Raw genomic sequence first — 27,483 nt, 5'->3', positions numbered from 1 at the left:
GGTGACGACTTTTTTTTTGGCCAGGCAGTGTATTTTAAAAATCCATCCATCCATTTTTGGAACCCACCTCATATACTAGAAAATCTCAGAAATCTACATCATAAGCTTAATGAATTTGAAAGGAGCATTTCTCATTATATTTAAAAATATTTTATCATCCATGTTAGTACAGTTGCTAGTACTGTTGCCTCACAGCCCCATTAGCCAGACTTTGATTCCAAGCCTAGATTCTGTTAGGAGTTTGCAGGTTCCCCATTTGTGTTGATGCAACTGTAGATCTCTCCCGTGCCAAAAATCGTAAACGTCGAGTTAAATGGTGCTGCATGGGTGAGTGACAGTTTATGACCGAGAATGTTCTCTCATGGGCTGGCTCGCTATAAGGTTAGTTTCTGCTTTGTACTTGAAGCTCAGGGATGACTGTATAACAATGTTAGGATGGACAGATGGATGAAACTGAATCTGTATACTGTATTTACTGTTCTGACCGTTGGAGCTTTTTTCTAGGTGTCATTTTAAAAGTAAAATGTTATATTTTGGTATAGCACCAGATACACCAAGATCTTTCAATGCTGCCCATGTAATCTTAGTTTTCTTTATATACACACACACACTACTATATATATATATATATAATTTGGCAGGCTCATTCCTTACAGCTTACTTACAAAAGTTAGGCAGGTTTCATTTCGAAATTCTACGCGTAATGATCATAACTGGAACCTCTTTTTTGTCCATATACTGTAATGGAGGAGGCGGAGTCGCGTATCGCGTCATCATGCCTCCTACGTAATCACGTGAACTGAAAACAAGGAAGAGCCCTAAAGAATGCAGCACGAGTGATCACTGCAGAAACAAAGCACGGTGTAAAACGTAAGTTTAAATTAAGTTTATAGAAACGCTACCGCTGCCGTTTGCAATACCATATTCGCGAGATACAAGTTTAATGAGAAACGCTCCCGCTGCCGTTTGCAATACCATATTCGCGAGATACAAGTTTAGTGAGAAGACACGAGGTATAAACGAGACTTTGGATGACTTTGTAACGGATTAAAAATTGCTGTAGCGAGAAACTTTTAAGTGCCGGGTCTTAGCTAACATTAAATAAAGCTGTGGACATCGCAACATCACATAAGACAGCGGCTCACGTGAACTGACTGAACGCAGCACGTCGGAAACAAAGCACTGTGTAAACCTAAAGTTTAAATTAAGTTCATAGACCTACAAAAGGTTGCCATTGATTTGAGGCAAGATTGCTTTTCTCCTGTACAACTATACGTTGCATTCTCAAGAGTGTGCTTGCATGGCTTGGTCATATTACAACCGGAGTGCTGAACTGACAACGTGGTATACAAACAGAACTATAACAATTGTAATAAACGAACAAAAAAACAGCGGACAACCCGTGGATTAAATACAAAAGGCTGTTTCCGCTGGCGAAGCAATGAAAAAGGAAGACCTTATATGACGTTCGTTTATAAAACAGCGGAGAGGCTGTGTGAAGGCAGCTTCACAAAAAAACAGATCCTTAACAAATTGTTATTGGTATATTTTCCCTCAATTTAAAAAGGATTTCTTTTCTTCTTAATAAAAATTTAAAAGCAGTACTTCGCCAGTGCGAAGCGCGGGGATTTGAGCGACTGACGCATACAGACATATTCATGAGTGCAGGTACTTTGGAAACAAAGCACCGTGTAAACCTAAAGTTTAAATTAAGTTCATAGACCTACAAAAGGTTGCCATTGATTTGAGGAAAGATTGCTTTTCTCCTGTACAACTATACGTTGCATTCTTAACAGCAAGCTTGCACGGCTTTGTCATATTACAACCGGAGTGCTGAACTGACAACGTGGTATACAAACAGAACTATAACAATCGTAAAACAAGAAAAAAAAAAAAGCGAAGAACCCGTGGATTAAATAAAAAGGCTCCTTCCTTGGCGAAGCAAGGAAAAAGGAAGACCTTATATGGCGTTCGTTTATAAAACAGCGGAAAAGCTGTGTTAAGGCTGCTTCAAAAAAAAACAGCAGAGCGCCTTATATGAGCAGGCAGTCAGCTAAAGAAGGGAATCAATAAATAACTATAATCATAATAAACGAACAAAAAATAGCGGAGAATCCGCGGACTACATAAAGGAAATGGGTACCTGAACAGAACAGTGAGTCTCAAATAGCTACACAATAACTATGACAATCTTTATAAACGAGCAATAAAAGAATACAGAACCGCTAAGCTAGGAGAAAGGACGGCCTTATATAGCGGTGCTGCAAGTTTAGCTTTACACCTGTTTTTAAGGCTTATTGACTGAAAGGGGCTTTCATGAAAAAAGTTAGGGGTTTGCTACAGGATACACCCTCCACAAGTTAAGGAAGTAAAAATAAAGGTATACATTTCTGTTTTATTTAAACCTTTTAAGTTTGTATGCAGGCGGCATGGTGGCACAGTGAAAGGTGCCAGTTAAGAGACCCGGATTCGCTTCCCTGCGTGGAGTTTGAATGTTCTTCCCGTGTCTGTCTGGGTTTCCTCCGGGTACTCCGGTTTCCTCCCACAGTCCAAAGACATGCAGGTTAGGTGCATTGGCGATTCTAAATTGTCCCTGGTGTGTGGGTGTGTGTAGGTGTGTGCGCCCTGCGGTGGGCTGGCACCTTGCCCGGGTTTGTTTCCTGCCTTGTGCCCTGTGTTGGCAGGGATTGGCTCCTGTATTTAGGATATAGCGGGTTGGATAATGGATGGATGGACATTTGTATGCATAGCCCCATTTGCCCGTTTTCGTTTTTTTCTTTCTTCCGTAATATTTTAGCAAACCCGGAGCTTGGCAGTTCAAATCCTGGTACTGACACCACTGTGTGACCCTGAGGAAGTCACTTCACCTGCCTGTGCTGCAAAAAACAAAAGTAATGTAACAAATTGTACCTCAGATGTTGCAAGTTGCTGGAATAAAGGCATAAGTCAAATAGATAAATATGTATTATACACATAGGAACTATTCATTTATTTTCAGTTAAGTCATCTGCAGCAAAACTTTATAATGAGGGTTTCTCCTTTTTAGTGCAAACTGTTTCTTCTTCATTGAGGTTTTCTCTTGGAGAGCTTTTTTCATTTCATTGAAGATTAAAGCAGCAGCTGCCAAAATATGTAGCTTTCTTATTAATTTTTCAACATTGTGTAAAATAACTTTATAAAGTAACATAAAAGGTTTAAATAATGGTTATCCTTTTACACTAAAATATTACTAAAAAGATACAAAAAAAGTAAAATGCATATGTTGTTTTTCTTTAAGGAGATTAAGTATTACTGAAGAAAGAAAAAAAAAACTAAAACAGCCAAATGGGGCTATGCATACGAACTTAAAAGGTTTAAATAAAACAGAAATATATACCTTTATTTTAACTTCCTTAACTTGTGGAGGGTGTATCCTGTAGCAAAGCCCTAACTTTTTTCGCGAAAGCCCGTTTCAGTCAATAAGTCTTAAAAACAGGTGTAAAGATATTGACAATAAGCTACGCAAACCCACCAAGACATGGAATCGTTTAAATCAAGGCGCTGCGCTACCTTCTTCCAGATCGGCCCCAAGGTGTTCATATTTTTCCAAAGCAGTTCTGGTCTCCATCGGCATTTTTAGCTAAGTTGAAAAACACCATCCCATACTATTAGTTAACGATTAACACATTTCTATATGTATTGTTAGCATACAATACAACTGATAATATGTTGCGCTTATTTATCTGGTGTACCGACATTTTTGCACGTTTAACGGCTGAAATCCAACGTGGTTTGTGCCCTTCAGAATGAAAACAGTTTGCATTTACTTTTTTAATAAAAGGCGAGCTTTTAAGCCTGAGAAATCACCCCGTAAATGCACACGTTTAATTGCACATGTGTTAATATGTATGCTTACACACTGTTTCTTCTTCATTGAGGTTTTCTCTAGCATGTAGATCGGGGTAATTACATTCATGGCATTCGTAGTCTGAATCACAATCTGATTGTATGGGTGGTTACCTACCAGGTAACGCTTATGGTTGGCCAGCAAGTCAGCTAACATCAGCCACGGTGCCTTCAGTTGTGAGAAGCAGATCATAGAATGGTTGAAAATAGTTTACTGTCAAATAATGCAAAGAGTACGCGACACGTGTTTCGCCCTAATTCTTGGCTCATCAGGCGTACACAATCACTGCACTCGCTTACGGGAATCGAACCTCGGACGTCAGCTCTAGAGGCGAAGCCCCTAACATTGCGGCACGACGTGTGGGTCGTTTATTTGACAGCATGCAGAGCGGGGTAATTACATTCACGGCATTCGTAGTCTGAATCACAATCTGATTGTATGGGTGGTTACCTACCAGGTAATGCTTATGGTTGGCCAGCAAGTCAACTAACATCCGCCACGGTGCCTTCAGTTGTGAGAAGCAGATCATAGAATGGTTGAAAATAGTTTACTGTCAAATAATGCAAAGAGTACGTGACATGTGTTTCGCCCTAATTCTTGGCTCATCAGGCGTACACACTCACTGCACTCCCTTACGGGAATCGAACCTCGGACGTCAGCGCTAGAGGGGCTTCGCAGCGGTGAAGTATTGCTTTTAAATTTTAATTAAGAAGAAAAGAAAACCTTTTTAAATTGAGGGAAAATATACCAATAACAATTTGTTAAGGATCTGTTTTTTGTGAAGCTGCCTTTACACAGCCTGTCCGCTGTTTTATAAACAAACGCCATATAAGGCCGTCCTTTCTCCTTCACAGTCAGTCCACGTGATTACGTGGGAGGCGTGATGACGCGATACGCAACCCCCGCAACCCCACCTCCCACGGCCAGTGAGCTGCAGTCCATTACTGTATATGGACAAAAAAGAGGTTCCAGTTATGACTGTTACGCTTTGAATTTCGCAATGAAACCTGCCTAACTTTTGTAAGTAAGCTGTAAGGAATGAGCCTGCCAAATTTCAGCCTTCCACCTACACAGGAAGTTGGAGAATTAGTGATGAGTGAGTGAGTGAGTGAGTGAGGGCTTTGCCTTTTATTAGTATAGACTAACAAAATACCTGCGCTTCGCAGCGGAGAAGTAATGTGTTAAAGAGGTTATGTAAACATATATATACATATACATATATATATACATATTGTAAAAGAATCAGACATACTCTGATAAAGGTTTGGGGCAGCCACCCGTATAATCTCGAAATCCTTGGCTGCAAAGCTGAAGTGAATAATAATAGCGCTGAAGTGCATACAAACGAGTCCAAAACCAGACTGAGGAATTAGGAAAGAGGGCAGGGTTTTAAAGGGGAAGACAGGAAGTGAGGTCATAAGGATCAGGGATGTGTTCGTTCTCCATTGGACCGAGCCAGGACATGACGTCAGAGGGGTCGGAGCCATTCAGGTCCCCTTCCATTGGCTCGGTCCCGGAAATGATGTCACGAGAGCCAGGTGGAATCTCCCGGGAACGGTCTGCAGGCAAGAGAGAAAAAGAGTCAGTGCACTCTGCCACCTCCCGGTATGTCTCAGAACTGCCGTCCCTCAAGCCCTTTAGCTGCCTCCCATGCGCACGTGTGTGACAATATATATATACACATCCACATATACATATATATATACATATACAAATTTACATATCTACATATATATATATATATATATATACACATAAATATATACATATCTACATATATATGCACATATATACATATGCACATATATATATAAATATAGACATACATACATACATACATACATTCACATATATATATATATATATATATATATATATATATATATATATATATAATATATATATATATATATATATTCACGGCATTCATAGTCTGAATCACAATCTGATTGTATGGGTGGTTACCTACCAGGTAACGCTTGTGGTTGGCCAGCAAGTCAGCTAACATCCGCCACGGTGCCTTGAGTTGTGAGAAGCAGATCATAGAATGGTTGAAAATAGTTTACTGTCAAATAATGCAAACAGTACGCGACACGTGTTTTGCCCTAATTCTGGGCTCATCAGGCGTACACACTCACTGCACCCCCTTAAGGGAATCGAACCTCGGACGTCAGCGCTAGAGGCGAAGCCCCTAACATTGCGCCACGGCGTGTGGTTCGTTTATTTGACAGCATGTAGATCGGGGTAATTACATTCATGGCATTCGTAGTCAGCATCACAATCTGATTGTATGGGTGGTTACCTACCAGGTAACGCTTGTGGTTGGCCAGCAAGTCAGCTAACATCCGCCACGGTGCCTTGAGTTGTGAGAAGCAGATCATAGAATGGTTGAAAATAGTTTACTGTCAAATAATGCAAAGAGTACGCGACACGTGTTTCGCCCTAATTCTGGGCTCATCAGGCGTACACACTCACTGCATATAGCAAAATTCCCGCGCTTTGCAGCGGTGAAGTATTGCTTTTAAATTTTAATTAATAAGAAAAGAAAACCTTTTTAAATTGAGGGAAAATATACCAATAACAATTTGTTAAGGATCTGTTTTTTTGTGAAGCTGCCTTTACACAGCCTGTCCGCTGTTTTATAAACGAACGCCATATAAGGCCGTCCTTTCTCCTTGCTTAGCGGTTCTGTATTGTTTTATTGTTCGTTTATTACGATTGTTATAGTTATTGTGTAAGTATTTGAGACTCACTTTTCTGTTGAGGTACCCATTTCCTTTATGTAATCCGCGGATTCTCCGCTATTTTTTGTTCGTTTATTACGATTATAGTTATTTATTGATTCCCTTCTTTAGCTGACTGCCTGCTCATATAAGGCGCTCTGCTGTTTTTTTGTGAAGCAGTCTTTACACAGCTTCTCCGCTGTTTTATAAATGATCGCCATATAAGGCCATCCTTTTTCCTTGCTTCGCCAAGGAAGCAGCCTTTTTATTTAATCCACGGGTTCTCCGCTGTTTTATTGTTCGTTTATTACAATTGTTATAGTTCTCTTTGTATAACATGTTGTCAGTTCAGCACTCCGGTTGTAATATGACCAAGTCGTGCAAGCTTGTTTCCACAGTAGCTGCACTTATGAATATGCTTGTATGCGTCACTCGCTCGCTTCTTATTGTTCTCAATTGTGTAATGAATGTTTTCTTCAGCGCTCTTTGGGGCTCTTCCTTGTTTTCTACGTACTGCGTTCACAGTCAGTTCACATGATTACGTGGGAGGCGTGATGACGCGATACGCAACTCCACCTCCCACGGCCAGAGAGCTGCAGTCCATTACGGTATATGGACAAAAAAGAGGTTCCAGTTATGACCGTTACGCTTTGAATTTCGAAATGAAACCTGCCTAACTTTTGTAAGTAAGCTGTAAGGAATGAGCCTGCCAAATTTCAGCCTTCCACCTACACGGGAAGTTGGAGAATTAGTGATGAGTCAGTCAGTCAGTCAGTGAGGGCTTTGCCTTTTATTAGTATAGATATAGATATGTGTGTGTGTATGTGTGTGTGTGTGTGTGTGTGTGTGTATGTATATATATATATATATATATATATATATATATATATATATATAATAATATATTATAATATATACATGTGTGTGTGTGTCTGTATGAAATATTGTTGGCTGAGGGAACACACAGGTCACAGAAGAAATGTTGGAGCACCAACTGGCTCACCCTGTTTAATATTCATAGTCTCCAGAGCCGCTCAAAAGCATGTGGAATAACATAAAATCTCAAAATAATGCCAAAAGAGAAATAATCAAGTAGGATCAAGGATCTGTAGTGAGGTCTGTTCTGTGGCGGGAGCTCTGCTCTACAGTTTGCTTTCTCCAGAACTGACCTCTGTCAGTGAAATGGGAGGGTTGGAGTTTGTTGCCCTCATTGGGCAGTTTCTCAGGTCTTTCGTGCATGTTTGTTAAAATGAGACAAAAAATGGGAAGGGTAAATAAGTAAAGGAAGCACATACTGTGTACTCGTACAGTATATGCATGTGTATGTACAACAACGCCTCAGCTGTTTTGATTTGTTTTCCTAAATATGACTTGTATAAGAGTTATATTGCTCATTGTCTGACTGCTTTTGTCTTATTTGAAATAATCCAATGGTATATTCACATGAAAGGGCCCTCTATCAATAGTTAAACAGCTGTAGACCTTTGAATGATGGATGTGCTGTCATACTCAGGCAGCAATGTCTAATGGGTCAACTTGTCGTCAATAGAAAAGATAGTAAAAGCTAATGAAACCCTGCTCTGTCCATCTTTTTCTCTTATACTAATGACTTATTTTTATTTCCTACAGGATATAGACCTGCAGCTAACTGGATTTGATTTATACGAGGAAAATCTGCAGTAAATGGCTACGCTGTTCATATTGCCAGAATGGAAAATAGAATTGTCGATAGGATGTGGCCTGATAAATAGCGCCTTGTGAAGATGCCGCTCCAATAACTGTGAAATCAATGGGAAATACTTGCCATGCGAAAAGCCTTTGAGATTTTGACAGCATTGTGTTCTGGGGGTTTGATACCTTTGCTTAGATTGCCCTGTCTTGCAAGTGGATATAAATAGGATTGCTTTTAGTGCAGCTATACAGAAATAATTTTGGACGATGTCACTTCAGAAATCACCAGGATTTAACTATATGTGGCGGGTGATGAAGGTGCAGCTACACTCAGGAGTGGATGTCACTTTTGTCCTCTGGATACTTGGATTTACGCTGCAGGCAGCTGTTGTCTCATCCCAGAAGCTTGATGAATCGGACCCAGTGGTAACAACCACTTATGGTAAATTGCGAGGATTTAAAAAGGAACTCAACAATGAAATTTTGGGCCCAGTTATACAGTTTCTTGGTGTTCCGTATGCTGCACCTCCAATTGGAGAGCGCCGGTTTCAGCCCCCGGAGCCACCAGTCCCTTGGTCTGAAATACGCAATGCTACCCAGTTTGCCCCAGTTTGTCCCCAGAATATCTTGGAAGGAAGGCTGCCAGAGGTTATGCTTCCTGTGTGGTTCACAAATAATTTGGACATAGTTACAAGTTATGTTCAAGACCAGAGTGAAGACTGCCTTTTCTTAAATATCTATGTTCCAACAGAGGATGGTGAGTTTACAACAGGAACACGGGACCTTTTTTGTTTTAATTATTATTTTTCTAACTCATTATTTAAATATTATTTGAAGCATGTATTGTGCATGCCTTGTGAATTTTATATGTGCATGTAGCTGCTTACAGTACACATGTCTCTGTGTGTCTGAGTGTGAGAGTGTGTGTGTGTGTGTGTGTGAACATCTGTTTCCTAACTTCGTCATCCATGCTCATTTTTTTTTTTTTTTTTTTTGTCTGTCACGGCACGTCCATTCACGTGGAAAATAGTTCCTTCTTCCCCCTCCATATTAAACAAAGACTAAAAACGTCCATCATTTGTTCATTGGGTGTGCAGGCTCAGTGACTTGGGGATAGTACATACTATCTGCCAGCTTCTAATTCAGAAAGTATGATGATAATTATAAAAAAAAAAAATTAAGAGAGAAGTAAAGAAAAAAAAAAAGCAGACAAATCTAAATATATTTCTATATTTATTTTTAAAAAGCCAAATAGTGGTGTTGCATGCTCCTACTGTTCATAATGGAGCTCCATGTTATTTTTTAGTCTTCTATTCATTTTGCAGTAAAAAGAATATCCAAGGAATGTGCCAGGAAACCCGGCAAGAAAATTTGTAGAAAAGGAGGTATGTATAAAACGCACGCAAAAAAGCAAAGAAAAAAAAATAAAACAAAAAATCTGTGCCACAGAAGAGCTTGTACAGTATATCCCTCAAAAAGAAAAATGAAGGATGGGAGGTTTGGGGAGATAATAGGGACACCACATAGAGTGCGAGGTTGAACGGTCGGAAAATTTTCAGCAAATGGGTGAGACATTTCCAAGATGTAGTTGGAAAGCAATGACTTGGAATTTGATTTGAAGACGATGCACTTGCAAAGCATAGCTTCAATTAAAATGAATTGTCTCTCAGTTCCATTGGCTTACACTAGCTGTATTGATCATGATTTCATCAAGATAATGTCCTTCGAGGGCAGTAGGCCACAGAAACTGTAGCAGGCTATCTATGTGCAGTGGAAAGCCGTTGACAGAAACCTTGATAAGATGTATACGGTTTGGAGGAAAAGTATAACTTATAATTGTTGCAGATTTTTTTTTTTTTTTTTATAAACAGGAAAGGGTCTGTTTTAAATGAGAATTTATTTATTGTAAAAATCGACTCGGCATACTGAGGCAAGTCTAATGGATAGTGGACAAAGGGGTAAAATAAAAATGTTTTCTGCCAGTTGAAAAATTTTTCGAGTCTTTTAATAAATCAGATGTCCATTCAGATGAATTACAAACTCTGCTCTGGTTTTTTTTTTATTTTTTATTTTTTATCCTCCTGTAAGTTCTCCCAGAATGCCTATTAAGAGGCGCTTCACACGTCCTTGCCTGCAGTGACACCTGCAGGGGAGACTGGGACTCAAGTAGCTGTAAGCTTTTCTGCAATCTGTGCCTCTGCTTTCACTGCCTCACCTGGTCAATGAGGTGAGTAGCTGACCCTTCCCTGAACCTACTCTCCTTGCACCTCCCCTCCCACTTGTTCCTCACTGATCACTTCCAAATTCCGACACACACGCACACACACCAACAAGTATGACTTCTCCTTTTCCCTGCCACACCGACAACAGTACACAGACAGCTGAATACGTCTGGATGTAGACAACAGGTCACCCAATCCCTCACAGAATTGATCATTCCTGCTCCATCTATCAAAAAAAAAAATTGTCCTATCTTGAAAAAAATAAATCTGAGCATTGTATTTAGGTTTTATCTTTTTTAACTCTTGAAAAACTATAAAGGGTTACACTCTTCTGTATCAAATTAGTACTTTTTTGACCCAACTCAGAGGGACTAGTTTGAGTTCCCGTAACAAGACATGATATATGCTTGCGAAATCCACTTTGCTGAACTTGGCAAGCAGAGAATACAAAAATGCACTGCAAGTGCTAAACCTTTTCCTAAAACATACAGCCAGTGCAGTCCAATGAAATCTCTCCAATCCAGATACACCTGCTCATGCTTCATTTTAACACTGTCAGTTATTTTGCTCATAGGGGTCTCGGCTAATGCTCTCTTGAGGATTTTATGCAATAACTCTGACTCATTAATTAACCATTTTGAAAATGAGAAGAAGTACTGTGTCAACAAATACAGAAATGATCTTTGAACCGACTAAAATATGGTAAATAAGGATAAAAAAGCAATCAAGAGCACTTAGTTGGTCTGCTGTTCTTGTGTTACGTGATTAATTTTGTCTCACTTGTTCTTTGAATTTTGAACAATACAATAAATTCACCATGTATCCATTGCAAAATGTATGTATACTTTCTAATACGATGTGGTGCTCAATGAAAAAAAATTAAAGAGGCGTGCAGGACTGAGCTTTTAGGTTTTTGTCTCTTCCCTGCCTTCCTATTTGTGTTTATTCCAAATATGAGTGAATTTTCAGTATGTTAGCCGATCATGGGCTTTTAAGTGTTGAAATTATTGTTTTTCTTGCTGCTTTGTACATTATGACTATATTATGAACATGCTAACTAATTTTGTCCTCCATCCTAATATTCATAGTGAGCAGTGATGTAATTATTCTGAAATTAGTTACTTTAGTCTGTCTTTTGTGTTTTGCCTCTACAATCCTTACCAGGATAAGCAAAAGTGACTTAAACTGAGGTGGATTATTTAATAAGTAAACTAGCTAAAAATGGTCAAATGATATACTGTACCTAAAATTTAAATGAACATGGGGAAATGAAATACAAGGTGGTGGTGGTGGACTACAGTCCATATACGTATATGGTCCTTTTTGTGTTGCTTCTAATCAGTGCTGTTTTTTCTTGTTGGTGAGGTGTCTTCAAAGTGAGTTGTTTATTATAAGAAGTGTTGGCTGAAGTAAATGAGTCATCATATATGTAACTGTAATTGTTTTCTACACTATTCTATGTCTCAGTTTCGATTGAAACTATAAGCATCTTTGAGCTAATTTAGGGACAAGTAGAAGTGTCTCACTGTGAGCCATTTCATCAAATACAGCTCTATAGCAAAAGTTTGATCATTTTTCTGTTACAAAAACACCTGATAGAATTGACACTGTTTATCTTTAGAATGAAAAATATGGATTGACAACATTTAGCAACTAATACAGCAAATAGTATGTTTTTGTTTCAGTCAAATTAGGTTACTCAAATAGCATCAAAGACTTAATGTTGAGAGCCTTAGTCAACTCGACTAGGAATATTTAGTATGGCAATCATTTGAATGATGTGGTAATTTTTTATTATTATTTAGCAATTTTAATATTTGAAGCTTGCTCAACTGTATACACATTGCCTTCATGCTAATGTGGATCAGTTTTGCTGTTGCCCTGGCAATGGTTGTGAAATGTTCAGAAAATGATTAGCATTTATATCTCATGTCTCAAGAAATGTATGTTTGTTTTATTCTTTGGAGGATGCAATTAATTTCTATTTTACTTGAAGCTTTCCGTTTTCCTTAGCATGCGTCCACTGACAATGCAATTCCAAAGCTGAATTTCCAGCAGCTTGTTCTTGCGCTTGCTTGAGTGCAGCAGCCTCGCTAAAACGATATTAATTGAGACATTTTGTGGGCCAGCTCCTATTTTTTTTCTACATTCAATGCAGCTGGCATACCATACTTTGTGATACCACTGAGGCAAATGTTTTGAAAAATATTTTTGCTGTATTGATAATTTGTTCTACAGCAGTACAAGTAACATTTTGTCAAGTGTGGAGACCATGCTTTTTTACTTTTTAAACTTTTTTGATAACTTCAGCAAAGTTGAATGCTTTTTTATCACCAAAGAGAATAAATTTAAATTAAAGAAAAAAAAAATTCAACTACATTAGCATAACGAGTCCAAGACGGATCTTCTAAACAGAATATTTTTTACTGATCCATGTGTATAGCTTATCCATACTGGTAAATAAAAAGTAACCACTTATTGTTTAATGTTCAACTTACCTGTACCAGGTAACACAGCACATAATGAGCAAAGCAATGTCTTCTTCTGTGGTAAAAAGCTCTCAATAAAACTTTACTGTGTATACCTAGGCTAGAATAGGCACCTTGGACCTTTGGAAGCATAGATGTTGTTTTGGCATGAATCTTCTCTGGTGCAGGAGGAATGACGCTTGATTTGATTACTACAATTGTTTGGATATAGAAGATTGTATCAACTTCTCACAAAATATACTTTGTATAAACCCAGTGTGTACAAAGTAAAAAAATAAGCATTATGAGTCAAGCTATATGAACAAGGAATGAATTACTTTCCAAACTCTTCATCAGTGACACGGGGACAAACTACTGTGAGCTATGTTCAATAAGACTAATATTCTTGGATGGTTTTTAGTTTTAGCAAGCTGTGTTAAAAGTGTTAATAAATTTAGTGAGGACTTAAGTTAAAATCATTGTCTTACCAGTATAATGAAGGGAAAAGCAATGATTTGATATGATTCAGTCTAAGCTCTGAACACACAAATAACACATGGCATGGATATATTGGACATGATGTTCCCATGCATTAAAACATATAGTTTCAGTGCTCATTTAATGTAGGCAAGGTTCCTGTCACACAGCAGTTATTTACTAAACTGCTGTTCCAGTTTGGCTGTGTATGAGAGATTTAAGAAAGCCTCTCATCTCATTTAGTGTTTGTTTAGTTTTTGAGCCTGTTCAAACCACAAAGCTAGATATGTTCACCCACAATCTGTTGGGCCAGAAAACCAGCTTAATTGAAGTGCTGACTTTTAAGGGCTGGAACTATCTCTGGTATCAATTATTAAACTATTAATTTCAAAAAAGTCAATGAATTCTCCTTTAAAGTAACCTCTTCTTGTGTCTCTCCCTGAAAGTGGAAGAATACTGTTTGTGTGTTAATATGCAGAATTCTTTTCATGACCTTATTTTTTGAGGCAAGGTTTCAGAGTATATCTGCTTTTTCTCTCTTAAGTTGTAGATTTCATATCCTTTGGTCATCCTGACAGAAGTGATTTGTATTCTTGTCTCAAAATATAACTACCATGGCAATCACACGTTTAATACTTATATTCAGGCTCTTTAACAGCATTAAATAAAAGCAGACATGCATTTTCTCTGACTGACAATTACACTCTCTTATAAAAGAATCTGACAATCATAAAGGCTCCTTGTATAAACCTCTAGTCTTCATTGTTCTAGGTGAGTACTATTAAGAGTATCTTATAAAGAGGCAGTGCCATAGACGTGAAAAGTGAGGTGCTACTTTAGCATATGCTATAACAATTTGTAGTTAATTAGCACTTCCACTTAAATCATAAAATGTTTTATGTTCTGAGGAAAACGATTCACCCACTTTGGATCCAAAACTGTCTGTTTTCTCTGTCCCCTCCCACACTATTTTCATCTATGCAAGGAAACAAATCTTTAAGTTCCTTCAACCAAAAATTGTCATTCAAATCCAGATGAAGGCACATAAGACACCAACTCTATAGAATGCTCCTATGGAGACATTTGTATTTAACATTGACTGTCTGTCTCAGTCTGAGAAATCTATTAGTGCATTTGCAGCTAAGTGTTCCCCATCAGTTGCATACACTCCTAAAATTTGACCGACTAAAAAGAGATCAGGAAGTAAGTCTGAAACAAATGCCATAATCTTTGTCTCTCTTACTTGTATCATGTTTTTTTGTGTTAAATTAGCAGATCATCCTCTATTTACACCCTACCACACCAAGACTGTAAGCCAGTCAAAGTTGTAGTGAGTTTATGATTTAACTTGCACCACTTAGACAAGTCCCTTTTTGGGGTGTTTCATCCACCTAACCACACCTTTTAAAGCCTACGTGAGCTGTAGAGGTCCTCTGAGTATTTAGGTCTACCTCCTTTAATACATACACAGAGAATAGAATAATCTGCATTACTGCATATCTAAGCTTTACTTGCTTAATTGTGAATGCTGGATTTTGATCCTACACTGATCTTTTTGTTTTTTTTTTCTTAATTATCTGTTTGAACAAATGTATGCTTTTCATTTCAGTGGTAAAATATGCATGATGTTATTTGGTGAGTAATGAACCTTTCCTGTGATATAGTAAAGCTGCTTCAAACAATATAAAAGCTGGATGTAGCATTTATGAATTCTCCAGATATGTGTATGTATTGTTTAACATAGTTAAGACAACATAAACAGTTTCAATTTATAATTTTTTTTAAATGTTTTTAATTATTTCAAAAAACGGTTGGAAGAATTTTAGGTAAGTAACATGCAACAATTTTGAATGCAAACAGTTCTTACTATGCTCTTGTAGTGTGGTGATTTCAATAAGGTTACATCACATACCAAGAAGTTCAAAACTTGAAATATAACAGAATGCATGTGTGCAAAGAAACAGTAAACATGTGATGTACATTAAGCTGGGTACAAACTCAACATGCAGCCCCAAGTAAGAGGAATCAACCCAATAAAACCCTTTCCTTCAATATAGCAGAAGATTGTAGAGGATTACCTAACAGATAAGAGTCTGCTGGAATGCCCAGTGGCATCAATGTCACATGGGATGTTTGAGTTTGTCCCTAGCACCAGTAGATCCTAGCTTTATGTAAATGTAAGCAGATAGTGACTGCCTTTGTCACGGTAGGTCTTGCAATTACTGTATAGAGTGTACCCTGGAAGGAAATTAAAATGCAACAAGGAGGAAAAGTTGTGGCTTAATATAAATATGGATGTTGAACAAGACTGCAGGAGCCTCAACGCTAAACTACCCAAACATTGCATAACAAAGCTTGCAGTAGTGAAAAAGCCATTGTCAGAAAGCTTGATAAATTAGTTCGAAGAATTAAAATTTTCAGATTAGCAAAGGAGTAACAAAGTTTTATTTTAATAAGTTTTAATGATTAATTCAATTTTATGCATCCATTTTCTAAACTGATTTTATCTAGGTTTAGGGTCAAGGGTGGGTTCAGCATCAGGTGGAAGGGAGTAACCAACTCTCCTTTGGGCAATTAAGATAAAATATAACAGTTTTGTGTTAGAGGAAGTAACTGTAGACTTGCACTAACGGAAAATGTTCTGATTGAATGTCTGAAGTAATGGTAGAGCTGAAGTGAAAAAAATGGGACATCACTGTGATGAAGAATAGTAAGGAGGATAAAATAAACTATGAGCAGTGTTATTCCCATTGCCACTTGGATGTAGCATGTCAAGGAAGCCCTAACTATGAGGCATGGCAAGGTGAAGAGAGCTGTTCAAATGTGTCGGGTTTCTTCCAATCAAAACAACAATTCAAAATTATAGGAGTAAGTAAGTCATTAAGAACAAGCAGGAAAGTACTATTTTCTGCATAAATTGGTTGAAGCCATTAATTTTTTTCTTTTAATGATATTTACATATCTTGACAGCACCTAATTATGATGCTGTTTGCAGTCCCAAAAGGATTCATTGATTCATTTTCCAAACCTGCTTATTCTACTACAGGTTTGTGGAGACTTTGGTGTAAGGAAAGAAGTAAGTGTAGGTAGGCCACAAGTTCCTCAAAGAATACACTGACTCACACACCTACTTTGACTCACATATTTCTGCATTATGGAAAGAAACTGTAGATAGAAAACACATGTAAGCACTTAGAGTATGTGCAAACTGTCCACATGTATTGGATCTGAGTCAAGGCCATACTAACCTACAAGCTGGACGAAAAAGCGGAACGTAGTGCAACTGAGGGCAAAGCCTTTAGTTAATGTGGATAAAAAAATTCTGCATCTTCTGAAGATGGATGTTTTCACTTGGTGAGCGGTTTTTGTTCTATGTTTGTTCATCATCTCTGCAGTTCATGCACTGACACATACAGTTGTGCTCATAAGTTGATATACCCTGGCAGAATTTGTAAGATGTGTACCATACTTTGAAGAAAAGATGACTGACCAGGGCAAAAGATATTTCATTTACTTTTAATGGAATCTGAGTTAAACTATAAGGCATCACAGAACAGCACAACCATTAAACAAAACTTTAATATTAAGGAAAATAATGAGATGGTCCCTGTTCAAAAGTTTGCATACCCTTAGTTCTTATTACTGTTTATTTCCCCTATAGCATCAATGATGGCATGCAGTCTTTTGTGATAGTTGTGGATGAGGCTCTTGATTTTCTCAGGTGGCAGAGCTGCCCATTCTTCTTGGTGAAAAAACTCCAGGTCCCATAAATTCTTGGGTTGCCTTGCATGAACTGCATGTTTGAGATCTCTCCAAAGTGGCTCAATGAAACTGAGGTCAAGAAACTGTGATGGACACTCCAGCGTATTCACTTTTTTCTGCTGTAGTCACCGCAGGGTCAACTTGGCCTTGTGTTTTGGATCATTGTCATGTTGGAACATCCAAGTGCATCACATGTGCAGCTTCCAGACTGATGAATGCAAATTGTCCTCCAATATTTTCCGGTAACATACTGCATTCATCTTGCCAACCTTTTTTTTTTTTACTAATTTACCTGTGCCACTGTAGCTCACACACCCCTAGAACATCAGAGATCCACCTCCATGCATCACAGTAGGGATGGTGTGCTTTTCATCATGGGTCTTGTTATATCCTCTCCAAATATAACATTTATGGTTGTGACCATAAAGTTCAATTTTGGTATCATCACTCCAAGAGACTTTGTTCCAGAGGTTTTGAGGCTTGTCTAGATGCTGTTTGGCAAATTGTAAGTGGGCAGTTTTGTGGTGTTGGCACAATAAGGGCTTTTAATCTTGCAACTCGACCATGCAGGTCATTTTCATTCAAGTACCTCCTTATTTTGTGTCTTGAAATAGCAACACCACTTGTCTGCAAAGAAGTCTGTGCCTCAGGCAAAGTGGCTTGTGTGTTTTTCTTGGCAGCTTGACAAATGATCCTGACAGTTGTGGCTGAAATCTTGGTTGGTCTACCTGACAGTGGGTTGGTAACAACGGAACCCCTAACTTTCCACTTTTTTAATTTTTTTTTTTATATCAGATTCTGAACATTACTGACAGCCATTTTCAGATCTACGGATATCTTTTTATATCCTTTTAATGATTTATACAAATCAAAAACCTTTTCTCTCAGCTCCTTTGACAGTTGTTTTGCTTTCCTCATGGCTTGTTATCCAGCAAAGTCAGTGCAGCTCTGCATGAATTTAAATTGACTGTTTATTCAGACACTGATTACAATCGAAGAAGCTACAAGAGTTGGTATTTTCCCTTAATTACCCTTAAATTGAACCTGTGTGTGTCAGCTTATGTGTATATTATCAGCCCCAATATGCAAGGGTATGTAAACTTTTAACATTTGGGTAATTTCAGTTATTATGATTTAAAAAAGGCACACATAATTATATGATAATAAATTGTCTCACTTGAACACACTCCCTAATTAAAAGGGAAGCTTTCTGCACAATTACTTAGATTTTCCAAACAATGGCTAATATTTCACAAATTCTGCCAGGGAATGTAAACTTATGAGCATAACCGTATACTATTGGTATGAATGCATGATATCTTTCAGTGCCACCCTTCATCAAATGTGGCTGTGTAGTCTTAATAGTAATTTCTGCCAGTTATTCAACACGCAGTAGAGACATATATCTTTACATTTGTGTATGAGTAATAAAATTTCCTTTTATATTACTTATGAAGTGTGCAGTTTATTTATACACTCATTGCTTGTACTTCAAATTTATACATGACCTGAACGGTTTATTTGTATAATTTTGTGATGCATTGTAAGACTCGTAAAAAGGTAGTAAATCCAAAGTACCTTGTCTATAGACTTAGCGAGTAATTGAATCACTTATAAAAGAAATGGCAATTTATTCTCCTATACCTTGTGGACATGTTGTGGTTTCACCGAGGGGAACTTGGTTTTTATAGTAGAAGAAGGAACATTTCACTCTTTGCACTATGGACATGCAAATAATAGGAATGAACTGTGGTGTTTACACAAACCCTAAGATCTGCATTTCGGACACAAGACCAGCTGTTGTCTTAAGCGTAAAGTAAACATTGTATTAATAGTATGATTGAACACCAGTGAAATTTTTGAAACTAGGGTTACCAAGATACATATACTATAGTTTCAAGGAGAAGTTGTACGAAAATTTTCAAAATGGAAGTATTTGTAGCTTTTGGTGCAGCAATTTATATAATAATGCTCTGTTCTGAGGCTACAGGAGCAGAAGTACAAAAGTTAAAATGAAGGACTACTGTTCAGACATGACTAACTTGTGTTTTTTTTTTATTTATTTTTTTTTATTACAAAACATGTTGTAATATATGAAGGTATTTTGAGTTACCTTCATTTTGAATTTGTTGTATCATGGAAAATTGTAACAAAGAACAAGCAAAGAGAGCAGAAATGTTTGGTGTCCCTAGTAGCAAAACCTCCAGTTGTTTTAAAGCAATACCTAGAGAGAGAGGCCTTGTAAGAGCTTCAGGACAACACCAATGCTTCTGTCAGTGTAGATATGTTGATGATACTTTTTCATCCAGTTGTGAGACAGCAGGTTAAAGAGGATTGGAGAGTTGGAGTGATGGGTAGCACTTCACCAGTGTCATGGTTTTTCTCTCAGGTTGGTTAGTTGCTGGCTGCGGTAGAAGAGACGAAAGCATAGAAAGCTTGGGCATGCCATAGCTTAAAGTTCACTAGACCTGGAATGTACAGCATTAAAATCAGCTGTTTGATTTTTATTAGTATGGTGAGCTAGAGAAGCACCAAAAGAAATTTAAAAACTTGGCTGCTGAAGTGGCAACTTGCTAGGTATGACTATCCTAACAAATAAAACACAAACCTGCTTGTCCATGAAGTGGTAAAAATTTGTGAATACTCCTCAAGGTTCAATAGATGTGAAAGCCACTGTAATAAGTAAAGAACATGCTCCTTTGGACAGTTTGCCAAACCCACAAAGCACTTCAAGAAAGATCAATGCTTGGCCACTCAAGGTTCAGCAGTTTTGAAATCATTTGTAATTGTAATGAACATGAAGCTTTCACTGGTTTGGCAATCCAGAGGAGGCCTAAACATTACTGAAGTACACGACTATTCAAAGTCTACTGGGCCTAAATAATACTGTAAGGAAAGTGAACATTTTGCTTTTGGCAGGTTGGGGAATCAATGAAGTACGAATCAGGGTTCTGCTGGGCTGAAATTCACCATAATAGAAAGTTAATTTTGCTAGTATTGTGAAAATTAACATGTTGCTTTACTCAGCTTCACAAATCCACAAAGCCCACAAGACAGCCAAATGCTCAGCCTCTTGGGATCCAGTATGCCTGAAAACCACTATAATAAAATGAGCATGCTGCTCTTGCTAGTTTTCTCAACCTGAAAGGCACTACAAGAAAGCTGAATTCTCAGCTGCTGTAATAAGGCGAAACAGTCTAGCTAACTTTAGAATCACTATTGCAACCTAAAAACAAAACTATTTTGTAGCCTTTTTGAGTTTTGTTTACTTGAATGCATTGTAATGAGGCAGAAAAGCAGCAAAAATGTAGTTTGGTGACCCAACTATGGAAAGTGAGCCAGAGGCTGACTTTAAGCAAGATTAGCTTAGAGCTTCCTGCATTTCTATAAAATTGTGATGCATCAGAAGAAACCTGAAAGTGACTCATTGTGGGATTAAGTAGCTAAACTTGCCTCGTGCCCCATTAGGATTAACATGAGAAATGCCACAAAAAAAGTAGACTGTATTAGGAGTGTTCATTAGATTTATTGAGACACCCAAACTCCAGACACCAACACACCCATCACTGTCCCGGTTTCAAAGGTACCTTCACAAGTGAGCAAGTGAGCCAGTTTCACAACCACAGACAATACAGGGTTAGTCAAAATTATGTTAACACTAATGGTACTGCTATGTATATACTTATATACAGTTTTTGTGGACAATTTTTATGTGCCACATATGGTACATATGTTGAACATGATGACGAACAGGTTGAGACATTCCTGTAAATCATCTTGCACATATGAAGTATGTTTTGTGAGTATTGTAAATTGTTTCCACCATTCAAATGTTAACATAATTTTGACTCGTCCTGTATATCTCCAGGTTAGTGTCAAACTCTGTCTCCTGACTCTGACACATACAGATGATGTTTTGTGGGTTCTTTTATCCCTGATGTGAGAGAACTTTTGGTGCCACCATGTTGCTTTCAGGTAGCACTTCCGGGACAGGCAGAAACACTTTTAAAATAAGGACTTCTTGTTTCTGCAGTACCCCTTGGTGTCTCCTAAGACACCCAGCAGGGCTGCCAATTGGAACTACAACTCCCGGCGGGTGTGCACTTGGAAAATCTACCGAAGGGATGCTGAAATCCAGCGTACTGGGGATTGTTCTTGATAGACAATCTCCACCTGTTCATCCATTATGGCTTCCCAGCCAGGAAAGGCACAAACCTCACTCCTTTCTGGGATGCCAGTCCATCAACTCTGGCACCTACGTGAACTTTAGAAACACTGCATCATACAGTGAAGGTTTTAACCAGCCATATTTCCATCAAGGAAGACTACAGAGACAGGGAAATAAGTACCAAAGTATCCTGTGATGATAAAGTCAACACTTCCAGTCTTCTGTATATCCGAGTTAGTAAAATTCTTAAACGTTTGAAACAAAGCGAGGTGATTTAGAAGGACAAATTTCTCTAATTAGAAGCAGAAGGTTAAAGAGCAATTTCATGGAAACCATCCACACCCTCTAGAGGCTTAACTTTATATCATATCCTTGAATCGTCTTTATTAACATGGGGAAGGAGGAACTCTTCATTGTGAACAGAGACTTTTAAAAGGCAGATTTGGGACAGGACACAAGGGACATTCCCCCACCCCCCCCCCCACCCCCCCAAAGACATGCGATACTGGTATTTGAATTACCTTTGAACTATACTGCAACTGAAGATAAAAATGCAGGCCTGTTTACTTTTTTTTCTCATTTCTAAACTGTACTACCTGTACCCTAACAATCTTTAAACCTTTTTCATTCTCCAGAAGCAGATCAGAGCCTAATTGTGGATGACATTATCATTAGTGATATGTACTGTAAAAAAGTGTTTCGTGAAAATGCCCACGCTTATTTTCATTAAAGTTGGGCAAGCGATTCAGCATTGCCATCAGGCAGTTAGTTAATCAAGCGTTAACAGAGTGCAAAAGTATGTCACAGTTGCCTGTTTTCACTGCACATGCATTAACGTTTTCTGACAAACACCCATGCTGTGTTTTGTCAAATTCTGCCGCGTAGGCCTGAGGATGTAGCTTTAGAAAGGTGCTAGTATTATAGCAAGACAGGTCACATTTTCTAAATATGACACAAGCGCTTTAGCAGCAATACAGGATAATTAGTGAATAATGAAGTTAAGTCCATGTTAATAAAGATGCTTACCACATTTTTTTATATCTATAGTATATCATAAAACCCATTCATTGTTTTCCTTCTAAGAATCATTTTAGGTATAAGAGGTTTCTTGCAGTTTCTTGGACATTAAATATGCGGGCTCAACATGTCACAGAACTTCCACCTGGATTACACAGTTGGGCTTTTTTAGGCTTTGGCAGTTTATCAGCTAAAGTGTGGATTTCAATCCTAACTGCAGTCACCCTCTGCACTCCTAAGAATGTGACTTGTTCACGTTGTGCTGCAATTGTAAGACTTTTTTCCCCTGTGTTAAATAGTTTGTAAGGAGGTTAAGTTTGAAAGATATTAGATAAAATAAAGATAAACAGTCTTGTGTGAGTGTGTGTTGAGTCCTATATTGTGCCTGATCCTGCTATTATACACAGCTGCTCTAAGACTTTGCATCAGATTAGGCAGGTTAAATGGTGGATGGATGAAATAGTCAGTTTCCATGTAATTACAAAGAAAAAGTTGAATGTAATACTTCACACATTTTTCCACTTTAAAAATGATAAAATATAAATTAATCCATTTTTTTTATATAATACACATCAGCATGGGCCTTCACATGGGTGATTTCATATCCAAGTGTACATTTAGCACATTGAACGAAGGTTAAAGTACAAACACAGTGTCATGTACACCAGGTTTTACGAGGACGTTAATGTAGACATCTGCCGTGCAATGTGCTTTTGTGTCTGTCATTGGCTTCTTCAGTTGGACTAAGCTGTTTTGATCCAGTGACAAAAGGGCAAGACCTGCTGCTTCACAGCTTCAGGGACTCCAATTCAGTTTCCAGCCTGATTACTTTTTGAGTTGGATTTTCACGTTGAGCTTTGTACAAACAGATTATTTTATTTACGGGTTCTGACAGTAGGTATCTCTTTGATTGTGCCCTGGTGTGGGCTGGCATCTGCTCACACTTGGTTCCTGCCTTATGCCTGATGATGCCAAGATAGGCCATAACTCCTTGTTGTTCTAGAATAGAACGAGTGGACTCAGAAAATGGTTGGATGATCTTTCCTTCAAAGTGTAATTTGTGTTATATTTTCTGTTGATTTTTTGGTTTATTTGAATCCATAGCATGTGGAAAAGTGTGTGCAATCCTGTTCAAGCTGCTTTTTCATGTGGTTGATATCTCAGACTGTGACAATGTCAACAGCACCAACATTTACTGAAAATTTGAATTGGATTTCGGAATGTCCACATTTTTTGATATTCTATTCTCCACCACTACATGTCCAAAGCTTTTAACATAAAGACCATTTTCATTCATCCATGGAGTGGGAAGTTCTTTCTTCCCTCTCCTATACAAATTTAAAAAGTACAGATAGAACAATGTAGTGTCTGCTACATAATTTTATGTGAAGAATTAACACTGATTACAGACAGAAATAAAAGTAGTTTTTATTAGTGGAAAGTTCAAATGTAACTGGAAAATGTATGATGCTCTCTGCCCCTGTCCTACTCCTGGCTGCATTTTGCAGAGACTCCTGACATTTGTCTAAGAGAGATTTTGCTCACCAGTGATAAGCAATGCCCTGTGTGGTTTAACACACATTAGTAGTAATGCTGTGAAAGTCTTGCGCTGAGGCAGACAATTCATTCATCAACATGTTTTGGTTTTTTTTTAGTGCAGTGTTTAATTCAGGTCTGGTATCCCTGTGCTTTTATTACTACATAAGCAAGTTAAAAAGATAAATGGGAAAAGAATGAACTGAACAACATGGCACAAATCAATTGCCTTTTGCCAAGTTAGGACATATCCATCCATCTCATCTATCTTCCAAACCCGCTTATCCACAATTGTCATAATAAAATCATCATAATTTCAAAGTAATGGGTACTCCAACATTAGGATTAGTGTTCTAAATTTAAAACTTCATTATCATTTACTATAGAAAGGATTCATCTTGTTGACTCAAACATTTAGGTAGGGAGTTCAGATTTGGGCAAACTTTATCATATTTACTCGTTACGTGAACACTAAATTTCAAAGCTGAGATTTTTTTGTGGATGAATTAAAATTCGTGACCTGTTGTAGAGCACCAATTGGGGGAAAAAAAAGGATAAGAAGTTTAAAAAGTCAGTTTAGAAATATGTTAAAATTTCTAAGTTTCTTAGTTACCTTGAAAATGAATGTACAGTAATTAATTCCAGCATATTTAAACTTAATGCTGTTCATTTACGTAAAATGCATTAGGAATCCTAGTGTGTATAATAGATTAGGGCTTGAAACTAATTTTTGAAATTGGCTAAATTTAACATAAGGGGGGATTTCAGACTCTGTGGGGCAGGGAACGAAAGTGTTTTGTGTGAAGGGGTCTAAAACCCTCAGTTTAAAAAATACTGTGATATTAATAGTCCAGTCTTTTTTAAAATGTCATGACTTGTTGTTATTTATGTTTATCTCAAAATTTTATAAATTATTGTAATCTAATCAGCCAGTCTTTCAAATAATTTGTCATTTCTTAAATTGTATATTATTATTTCCACTCTTATTTGGCTGAGAAAGCCATATAATAGCGCTCACATATTAACACTGCCACATTATAGATCAGCATACTAGGTTGAAATCCAGCACCTGATTGTCTGTGTGGAGTTTGCATTTTCTCCCTGAATCTTGTGCTTTTCTTCTGGATGTTCCAGTTTTTTTTCCCCCACATTCTCAAGTCCTCTTAGGGCTGGTTATATGGTCCCAGCATAAGTACGGGTATATGTGTGTAGACGTTTACCTTGTCCAGGCCCTTTTCCTGCATTGTGCCCAGTGCTGCCAGGATAGGCTTTCACTCTCTACTCCTCTGAAATGGAGTAAGCAGGTCTGAGAATATCCTGTGATTAATAACGTTTAGCCAGTATACACATTTACATTGAGATTATAATAAACCACTGCCAGAACCAGAAAACAATTCTAAAAGACCATAAGAAAACATAAAGGTGAATTGTGGTGTGTCCTGCAAAAGTCTTGATTTCATGCTTCCTTTCAGATTTTGAGAGGTAGCAGCATTAGCCATGGGTATATCTACAGCCAATTTTCTTGAAAGTTCTCCTTGAGCATTTTTTCTTATCTTTTTGTGTGTGTCACTGATTTTGCTTTTCAGATTTACGTTTAAAGAGAATCATCCCACTATAAACATTTTAAGGAAATGTCGAATATGTGTGTCTAAGTGTCACATGAAAACTGAATATTACTTCAGTAAACAAGCCAATTTCCTGAAGTCTCATATTGATTTGAGAGCAAGAATAAACAGTACATAAGACTGCTTTAAGGCCCCAGTTTAACAAATTTTAGTTGAATTTCTTCTAAAGTACAGTTTAAACACAGAGAATCACATGTCTTTGACTCTTGGTTTTCACTTGCACTGCTCCACTGCACAGCCAATTGCTGAATCCTGAAGCTGCATATTCTGGTCAAAGCAACTGCAACAGATAGGTGACATCCTATACACATGACCTGAACAAAACCTAAACAACGAAAAAGATAAATTAATTGCTAAGTAACAAATTGGGCACAATTCTAAAATAGAATTAAAATGCTGAATTTTCTTGAAAAATCCAAGGAATACTGCTTATCATATAAATATCGCCACATTAAAAATTCGAATTTGTGGGGAATTACTAAATTTATATGGATACCTGCAATCTCCTGACAAATTTCAAGCCCTGTGAATTGAGTAGGCCTTTTTATTTCCTGGTTTTGATTAGATTTTTCTGTCTTATGACAGAAGTACCATTGTCCTGCTCCCAGTAAACATTTAAGAGTTTCAAATGTTGAGTTAAAGGATAATTAGTTTTGTTGATGCCTAAAGAAAGGTATAACACTTTAAAGTATTTTCAATCCTTTTGATGACCCTAAAAATCACAAATATTATAATTCAGAAATTAATGGTTTATTGCACAAAATCAAAGTATAATCATTAATTCATTCTTGGTGATCAAAAATAGAGGAGCTCTTACCACGTTTTAGTAAAATTACTAAAGCACTGTTTTTTTTTCTTGTTTAATTACCTCTTGGAAGCCAAGGTGAGATCTGTAAGGGTTTCATTATGCATTGACTGACATGCTAAAAATGTCTTGGAACTCTTCCCATTGTTCAGCATGTCAGATAGTTAAATGTAAAGGTAGAAAAAAAAATCTGCATACTCCTTAACTTGAGACATTTGCTTCAATTTATTAAACACTGAGAAGCCAAGTAGGACGTTTCTGACTAAAATAAGATAAACCTAAAGTTCCCAGCTATCATGTGAAGAAAAATTGTCCACAGTTGACTTAATGAGCTCCTCGTGTCCGGCTTTTGTTAGTCTTCTTTAATTGCAGTGTCCGGGAGTGTTTAGCCTTTTAAACACAAGCTTTGTTCTGAATGAGCATTTTGGACAAAGTGGCAAAAAGCTGCCTTTTCCTTCATACCACTTTGCTTCAAACCATTATCATCTTTTTTTTCCCCTTCTAACAAGTAACTATAATTGCTTTAAAAATCAAGCATGTAAAAAAGAAGAAAATAAATCCTTATCTATCACTTCATGTAAAATTGACAGCATTTCAGGAAATCAGCCTCTATTAAATCCCCTTAAACATTTCATTAGCCGGCATCCCTTCTTATCAGACAAGAGCAGGCCTTTATTAATTACTGTTGCCTAAAGGCTGATTGCTACTGGCATGCTAATGGAAATGAAGTTATATTTTAATAATATGGAAAAGATTTTTTTTTTTCTTTTGATTTATAAAGATGATAAAGGAAAGCCATCATTATTCTGCTACTACTTCAGTTTTCCTTTGGAGAGTACTGGTGTGAAGAGAGAACTTAAAAATAAAAACATTAAAATTAGTATTACAATTGATTTCAAATCAAAACAGTTTTTATATTATATACTTCTGTGTGTGCAGCAAAATTATGAGTTGCCCACGGTTACTATTCTGCGACATTTTCTACCTTGCAGCAGAGTAGTGACTCCGTGACTGCATTCAGCTATCACAAAGGAATCAAACATGTCCCCTTTAATCGCCTCGCTGCTGGATTTGCGCAGTATTTACTGCACGTGCCAGCTGCCTCGCAGATATTTCACTGTAG

At 37.5% G+C, this 27,483-nt stretch overlaps 1 protein-coding gene across 1 annotated transcript in view; it reads left to right on the top strand.

Moving 5' to 3' along the window:
* Positions 1-27,483, top strand: part of nlgn1 (neuroligin 1) — a 709,352-nt gene that overhangs the window by 47,578 nt on the left and 634,291 nt on the right. Inside the window, 1 exon segment of the mRNA XM_028794590.2 lies at positions 8,239-9,037. Coding sequence (XP_028650423.1) covers positions 8,548-9,037 — 490 coding nt within the window. The 5' untranslated portion in view covers positions 8,239-8,547.

Source organism: Erpetoichthys calabaricus, chromosome 2 (assembly GCF_900747795.2).
Source record: "Erpetoichthys calabaricus chromosome 2, fErpCal1.3, whole genome shotgun sequence".
NCBI lineage: Eukaryota > Metazoa > Chordata > Cladistia > Polypteriformes > Polypteridae > Erpetoichthys > Erpetoichthys calabaricus.
Note: the sequence above shows the minus strand (reverse complement) of the source record. Positions and strands in the feature narration are given on the sequence as shown.